Source organism: Lycium barbarum, chromosome 11, assembly GCF_019175385.1.
Source record: "Lycium barbarum isolate Lr01 chromosome 11, ASM1917538v2, whole genome shotgun sequence".
NCBI classification, from domain to species: domain Eukaryota; kingdom Viridiplantae; phylum Streptophyta; class Magnoliopsida; order Solanales; family Solanaceae; genus Lycium; species Lycium barbarum.
The window spans coordinates 27162260-27171046 of record NC_083347.1 but is presented as its reverse complement, the minus strand read 5'-3'; the positions used below and the strand labels follow the sequence as shown (position 1 = coordinate 27171046).

The window sequence follows — 8787 nt, the reverse complement described above, 5'->3', positions numbered from 1 at the left end:
CATGCTTTTCTACGGATCGTTGAGGTACTACTACACGCTAGCTTCTTTTTATAGTATAACTAAAACTTGAAAGACTTATCTTAAGTCTTAACCTCTTAATTCTTAATTAGACACGATTTTTCTTTCATTTCACTTGTCTATCTTGGGTGCATCATACTAATTTATTTTTGGATAATATTAGTTATTGTGAGAAAATTCTAAGACAATTTTTTTTTTCTTGCAATGGATATTATTAGAGCAAGAACTATAGAAAAAACATTTAATTTGAGTGACAAGATTCTCAATAGAAACTTTTATCAGCCCATCCTGTAACATAAGGCAAACGGCTTAATTAGAGGTAAGATTATAATTCTAATATTTAGAAATAATTATTTAATTATTTTTATTAGTTATTTCCCTAATATTTAGGACTTATATTAGTTATTTCCATATCGCTTTGAATTCCTTGATTATCCTGTTTTACTGTGTCGCTTGCATTATTTCATTGCAATATCGTTTTAAATCTTTTAACCTTATCTGACCCCCTTTTTATGCTTCTATTGAGCCGTGGGTCTCTCGGAAACATCCATCCTACCTTGGTAGGAGTAAGGTCTGCGTACATTATACCCTCCCCAGACCCCAAGATGTGAGATTTCACTGGGCTGTTGTTGTTGTTGTTGTTGTTGTTGTTGTATTTCCCTAATATTTAGGACTTCAAAATCAATTAAAATTTTGATTGCTAAATCTTTCCTTATTTAAATTACGTAGGAACTTTGAATTCAATTAAAATATTACCTAATATAACTCCTTGCGGTGTCTTCTACTCCTTATATCTTATTTGTAACTACCCATTTGGTCGTTATAGTTTTTCCAGCATTTTCGCCCCCTTTGGAGCATTGGTTAGCTCACTTTTGACCCGAGGGGACCGTTGGCATGCTTCCTGAGGTGTCTAGGCTTGATTCGGTTGACTTTTTGTGGAATATGAGCAAAAGTTGATTTCAAGTTAGCCATGAATTATCATTTAATTATTTTTCTTAATAATTAGGACTTTCAAATTAAATAAAATTATGATTATTAAATTTAATTTACGGGAAAGGCTCAAATATGTCATCGTACTATAGAAAATGACTCATTTTCAAGAAATATAAGAACCATTGCCAATTTTTTGATTTTTAGCTATACACTTACACAATCAGAGCAATTGATAACAATCATCCTACAATTCATAGAGTTTCAAAAGTCCCGTGACTTCTACAATAAACTGCAACATAAATTATTAATTAAAATAAATAAAGAAAGACAGAAAGAAAGAAAAATCACGTTGAATGCAAGAAACCACATAAAAAGACAAATGAAAAGTAGAAAATTGCTATGTGATGTGATAAACGTAAACATAAGAATGTTAAATATGAAAAATGGTACTTATTTTCTCCCAAAAGTTTGATCAAATACTTTACTTTTTCTTTAAAATAAGCAGTTATTAGAAAAAATAAATATTTTTGGAGAAAAATAATCTGAGATGGAGGGAGCAAAAGTTAATGTGAGATGTACTCGGAAAACTGAGTCAGAGCCTTAGAGGTCAGCAGAATCTAATTTTCCTAAATACATGACGTAATTTACTCACTCCAAATTCCAAAACATTAAAAAAAACAAAAAAACAACACACACAATTTTTCTTTTCCTTTTTTATTAAAAAAAAAAAAGAAAAGAAAAATACACATGGCAAATAAGGGCGGTATCTCTCTATAAATCCCAAACCAAGCTTTCTCCTTGTTCCCCCGTCTACGTAAGAAATCCAATTTGGACAGAGTCCCATTGTCAATCCATCACCAACCAAACACTTCTCTCTATCTAGAACCTTCCTTTCCCCCAAATTCTCATCCCTCAATTTCATGTGAATAGATTTTCTATCCATTCTTTCATCAAATATCCTCATACGTATGAAGTGTTTGATCAAGCTGCGTTCCACTTCAAATTCCAATAATCACTTCTTTACTTGTCTTTTGATCTTTCTTCGTCATTATTCCCCTCAGTCTTTCTTTGACCATTCCAGGACTATTAATTCTGTTACTCTCACATTATTATTATTATCTTTTATCTTATTATTAATTCCCTTTAATTCCAATTATAATCGCCCATCATCTCATGGATTCTCAACACAACAAGAGTAATCGTCAACTCCAAAGAGGTTCTTCTCTTTTTTTTTTACAAGTTTTAATCTTTTTTGTCCGTTATTTTTTTGTTTATTTTAGTATTTTTATTTAGAATTAGTTTTAGTTGATTTTTTTTTAATGTGGTTTTTTTTGTCGGTGATTTATTTTGGTTTTACCTGATTCCGTTGTCTTTTAGCGTGATCAATGAGGTTCTGGAGTTTAATTAAAATTTACATTTTTATTTTAGTATTTTTGAAGAGCTGAATCGATGATTCTTATGCTTTTACTTAGATTTAGTTGATTTTTACCATGTGTGGTTAATTAGATTCTGCAGGGTTTTAGTATGTAATTTAATTTGCTTCATCTCTTTTGGGGATTGTGTTATAATATATTTCAATTAAGTTTGTATTGTTCCAGCTGGAAAATGATCATTGACATTTGATTCTATGATAGTGAAACCCTTCAGTTTTCTTATTAAAAAGAGAAAGCTTTTTTTTTTTTTTTTTTTGTATCTTCGAAAAAGGAGAAAACTTTTGTTCACAGATGATTCATATAGGCGACTTCAACTTGTTTGGAACAGAGAATCAGTGGTTATTGTATAATATAAGAATAAAAATAAGAGCTTTTGCAGTTTTGAAGTTGCAAAGAATATGCTTTTTAACATACCTGTTGTTGTGACGTGGGCCGCTTTCTTTATGGCTTCAAAATGTCCACTGACAATCTTTCATTGGCTACTTTTGATCTAGCTAGATTAGGAGTTGCATTAATACTTTTGATTTGATTAGATCATTACTATTAAGCAAATGGATTAGACGACAATTTGTTGTTATGTTATATTTGTTAACTACAAATTGACTAATGACGAATAAATTACGTTGATCTGCTGCCGTTTTGAGCTTATTGGACTATGACGGATCATTATTGTCCTTCAAGTTATTTCTAGTTCTAGTTGATCATTGTGAGATTTATCTAACTCCACTTTTAATTGTGATTGGTAGCCCTGGTACGCGATTTTAGTCCTTTATCGTAAGAATGATAATGGGATTTATATAGTTGCTATGCTACTGTCGGCTCAGTTAACAGATTAATGTCTTGGGAAATTTTTTGTTTCTATGTTCCAATCTAGTTGTAAACCCTATTTATCAAAGAGACGATTTCATTCACTAATTATTGGTAGTTGGTTCTTGATTAGAAGGGCTGGATGGCAACTTTTTATTTGGAGGATTTGTGTGCCACTTTGTCATCCCTTTGATTTGCCGTTTATTTAATGACCTTAAATATGCATGTTTGCCTAATTACTGTTTTTTCTGTTACCTAGCAACTTCTCTGACTGCGTTTTTGGGTTTTGTCTTCTAGTTCCTTGCTTCTCAAATCCTGGACAGAGGGCTGATGCTTCACCATCTGTCATTGTGATTGGTGGTGGAATTGCCGGCCTTGCAGCTGCTCGGGCTCTTCATGATGCATCATTTCAGGTATGCATGTAGAAAAGCATGTCTTCACTTAGTTGGCTTAAATAATGATGTTTATGTTTAACAAAGGTAATATTTCCCTGTAGGTGGTTGTTTTGGAATCACGAGATAGAATTGGAGGCCGAATTCACACTGAATACTCATGTGGTTTTCCTGTTGACTTGGGTGCATCCTGGTAACGAGTTCTGCTCTTGCTTTTGCTTTACAACCAAGGCTTTTCTTTTTACTGACAGAAATTAAGTACCTCCTCCTTGCTTGCTATGGAAATTAATTGGCTAATTGTTTTAGGTTACATGGTGTCTGCAAAGAGAATCCTCTGGCACCTCTCATTGGAAGACTAGGACTACCTCTCTATCGTACAAGTGGTGACAATTCTGTGTTGTATGACCATGATCTAGAGAGGTTTGTATTTCATGCTCTTCTTACCTCTCACATGCCGAGTTTTTCTTAATCATAACTATTTCCCTGACCTATCACGTAATATATATTCATCTGACCTAGCTTTAATTCTTCAGTTATGCTCTTTTTGACATGGATGGTAATCAAGTTCCTCAGGACTTAGTGACTAAAGTTGGCGAAACATTTGAGAGCATTTTGAAAGAGGCCTGTTCTCTCTCTCTCTCTCTCTCGCCGCACCTTCATTTCTTGTGAACTCTGTATTGTGGAGCATCTATTTCTTTCTTCATGGAAAAGAATGTTGTTACATGTGTTTAAAATTTATGGTGCTATGGATATTTTCTAATGAGATCTGGTTCACTTTTGCTGCAGACTGATATAATTAGACAAGAATTTAGCGAAGATATGTCTATTAGCCGCGCTATATCAATGGTTTTTGATAGGAGACCCGACTTAAGGTACCATTTAGTTCTGTTTTATTAATATACTGATCTCCTCCCCTTAAAGTAAACTGAAAAGAATAAGAAAAACACAACTTGCTCTAAGTGTTTTTTTTTTTTTTTGGTTACAGGCTCGATGGCATTGCTCATAAGGTGTTGCAGTGGTACCTTTGCAGAATGGAAGGCTGGTTTGCTGCAGATGCTGATACCATCTCACTCAAGTGCTGGGACCAGGTAGATTTCTTTGGCTCCTTTTTAGGGGAAAGAACCTGTTGGGAGAATGCTTATATCTGACAGACAATTACTTGCCGAGACCACTGGATAACTAGGTTAATATATAGAAATGCTCTTGTTGTAGCAAAGCAGTTTGTTCAGAAAGAGTGACATTTCTCTACTTTTTTGCATATGGTTGCTGTGACATCTGTTTGCATAACTTATTAGAAATGATATCATTGGATGATTAAAGAAACACCTTGATGATGATATAGGATAGAAATTGGATTTTGACATTAGTGAGCATGATAGTTGGCCAAGATTGAATATCATTAGGGTAAAACAAAGCCTCCGTTAACAATAATTCCAGGTCCTATTATGGTAACTGGCTGTCAAAAATTATGTCTACCATGATAGTTGGCCAAGATTGAATATCATTAGGGTAAAACAAAGGCTCCGTTAACAATAATTCAGGTCCTATTATGGTAACTGGCTGTCAAAAATTATGTCTACCATGTTGATGCATCATACTAGTTCTGCTGTTCTCACAAGATTTCAGCTCAAAAATGTGTTTTCTTTGCTTGTTTAATATCTAAGTTCTTCAGTAATAGGAGCAAATGTATGAGGGTTACCCTTCTTGGTCTGCTGCGTGTCCCAACATGCAACCTTGTATGCCCTACACCTCTTTTGGTTATGGCACTGCCAAACTGGTAACCCTGGTCAGACATTGGCTGACGTAAGAAGACTATCCCTTTGACCAGTTTCCAGTCCGTCCAAATTTATAGATAAGGCTTACCCATTCAGTTTTGTGATATACAGGAAGAATTGCTTCCTGGAGGGCATGGTCTTATGGTTCGGGGATATCGTCCTGTCATCAACACACTAGCGAAAGGGCTTGACATTCGCTTAAGTCACAGGTAAGAGGAACCTACCTCTTGACATCTCTGTTTCTGCACCTCCTCCCCTCTATAGAAAACTAGAAAACAGTCTGAACGACTAATTTGTTGCTTTCGGGGTCTTTCTCAGGGTTACACAAGTAGTAAGACGTTATAATGGAGTGAAAGTGACTGTTGAGGATGGGAGAACTTTTGTAGCTGATGCTGCTGTTATTGCTGTTCCTCTTGGTGTTTTAAAATCGAATCGGATCAAGTTTGAACCCAGATTACCTGAATGGAAACAGGCTGCCATCAATGAACTAGGTGTAGGGATTGAGAACAAGATTATTCTGCACTTTGAGAAGGTGTTTTGGCCGAATGTTGAATTCTTGGGGGTAGTTGCAGAGAGCTCCTATGAATGTAGTTACTTTTTGAACCTTCACAAGGCCACTGGCCATAATGTCCTAGTTTATATGCCTGCGGGACAGCTGGCCCGTGACATTGAGAAACTGTCCGATGAAGATGCTGCTAATTTTGCTTTTAAGCAACTTCAGAGGATTCTTCCCAATGCTACTACTCCGGTAATGTTTTAATATCTTCGTGCTCCTGCTTCTTTTTTTTCTTTTTTTGGGGTTAGGTCCTCTCTGAGGTTTCAGAGAAACCTAGTAAGGACTACTAGAAATGATTTTGTCCTAGCCCTACTTATATTTGAGCTTTCTTCTATTTCCAATTTGAGTCCTGGAAATCAGTTGGAACCTTTTCAAGAGATTGCATTTGGTTAGCTTGAGATTCTGTTAACTGATTGGTTTGTTACCGGAGCAAGAGAATGACTCTAGGAAGTAAATATTGTCTGTCTTGCTTTCTTATTATATAATGATATTCATGTAGCTAACTATCTTTTCGATCTGGTCTTGCTGCAGGTCCAACATCTTGTTTCTCATTGGGGTACAGATGTAAATTCACTTGGATCCTACAGCTATGATACAGTAGGGAAGCCTCATGAGTTCTATGAATGGCTGAGAATACCAGTGGATAACATATTTTTTGCTGGGGAGGCGACGAGTATGGATTACCCAGGTTCTGTGCATGGTGCATATTCAACAGGACTAATGGCTGCCGAGGACTGCAGGATGCGTGTCCTAGAGCGGTACGGAGAGTTGGATCTGTTCCAGCCAGTCATGGGTGAGGATGCTCCTGTTGCTGTCCCCTTATTGATCTCCCGTATGTAACTACTATAGTTCCGATGGCTAACACATCGTGTGCTGATTGCTTAGTGAAAATTGTGGAAGCAACAAGGTTCCTCAATGAATGATCAAGCGTTAGCGACATGTGTATAGTCATCTGTATGCAGTATTTATTGCATTTCTAAGTGAATTAGGAGACAGGATAAGGTTGCTATAAGTAAGGTTTATATGGTACATTGGTGCAGCTGCGGAAGTCACCCGGGGAGACGGGGTCAGACTTGTAACATCTGCAAATTGTGGTGCTTAACTGCACCTTTCAGTTTAATAGCTACTGTGTGTAACATGAATTATGCTATAAGATGTGTGTGTGTTCTTTTCCTAAGACGATTTATTCTTATTTGGCGTCATTTCATACCTGATTTCTGCAGTATTATGCATTATATTGGTCAAAGGAAGTGAAATTACATCATGCGGATGAGCTCTGCAAATCGAAATTGTCAATTTTGCTAAACATTCCTTAATTTTAAGATTGTATTTAAAAAATCAAGTAGCCCTTCCCACCTTGAATATGAGGGACAAAAAATAAAGACCAGTGCGTTTGAAGGCCAATCTGTGCAAAAACTTCTAGTACCAGCGTAATCATCAGACAACTAATGAAATGAACAACATAGGTAAGATTACCATCCAAATTGTAATGAAAGGTGCATCTTTAGATGATCAATATGAGATATATTTATTAAAGACGGGACAAGTTCAAAGAGCTTAGATAGTTGCACTTTGTGTTTCATGTATATAAAATTTGTGAATAATTTTACAAGATAGGTAAAATAAAAATAATACTAAGTTGTAACCACTTGTTTAACAACACAAGCATGATTTTCCCTAGCAGAATTTAACTAATTTAAAAGTATCAAATTTTGACAGTTTGATAAAACTTGTAAAGAATTTAACCAGAGTACTTTTTTCATTCTTGTAGCTCTAAGGCTATATTTTGAGAACTTCCTTAAATTGAGACAAAATAGAAATAATGGTCCAATGATCCCGTTTGTGCAAGTCTCCCTCCTTTTTGTGGGAATTACATATTTTCTTCAACATGTTGAAACTTTGATGTATGTTGAGCCTTCTGGATAACACTTTTCGCCTCATGAAGCCACTCCCCTGTGGCATTTTATGTGAAGTATTTGATTGAGAGCAAAATTAAAAAAATTGAAACTATTGGAGAACATGTCATTTTTGTTATAAAATCATGTCATGAAGAGTAATATGAGAAGTTTAAGTTGATTTATATTTTGTTTCCTTTTCTAAGACTTTGCAAATTATAACCCTTTTGCTCTACAAACAGAGAGTATCATCCAAGTTCAGTGAGAACTTCAGATTCGATGATCAAAGAGGTCATTTGGTTTAAGTTTTAGGATATATAATCTCCACATGAAAATCAACATAAGTTTATATAATTTGTTATTGAGATTTGAGAAGATTTAATCTCCACATAAAAATCAACACAAATTAATAGTACAACGTTTATAAATCTCACTATCTATCTTGTTAAATAAAAACCCTAATGTTTAAAAGTACTATAGTGTGAGGACTTGTTACTTGTGTGTATATTAGTGATTTAACATTAGTTAATGTGTTTAACTACAATAAAGAAGTGAAAATATGTTTTGAGCATTCGAAATGGCTAATAAATATGCAATTTTATTTTGTTTAGAAAATATCTAGATTTGTTGTTGTACTTTATGAAAAATTCTAACTTTGCATTCAGTTAGAAGTTTGGCCATCCATATAAATTTAGCAGAAATTGCACTTAGTCACCAAGGGACCAATGTTATATAGGAAAAAGATTCAATTTTTCTCTTGTGGTTGTAGTTTGCGAGAGGACTAACTTTGTACTCCGACGAAATGAATTACATAAAAATTTCAGTCATTTCATATTTCTTTTTGTACTATAACCACACTATCGCCGAACTTTCGACCATCAATCATGATAACCAATTCCATCGTCCCTCAACCAATTTGCATTCAGAGCTCACTACTTTATTTTCACCCACTCTAATCAACCTTCAGTGGTCATGCCC

At 34.9% G+C, this 8787-nt stretch overlaps 1 protein-coding gene across 1 annotated transcript; it reads left to right on the top strand.

Moving 5' to 3' along the window:
- Positions 1-1740: 1740 nt before the first annotated feature.
- Positions 1741-7091, top strand: LOC132616613 (polyamine oxidase 2-like). The gene is made up of 10 exons (XM_060331153.1): positions 1741-2167; positions 3489-3604; positions 3688-3776; positions 3890-4003; positions 4117-4206; positions 4372-4455; positions 4569-4671; positions 5470-5567; positions 5677-6106; positions 6446-7091. The coding sequence occupies exons 1-10, from the start codon at positions 2125-2127 to the stop codon at positions 6752-6754; spliced, it is 1476 nt and encodes a 491-aa protein (XP_060187136.1). The 5' UTR covers positions 1741-2124; the 3' UTR covers positions 6755-7091.
- The last annotated feature ends 1696 nt before the right edge of the window (positions 7092-8787 follow it).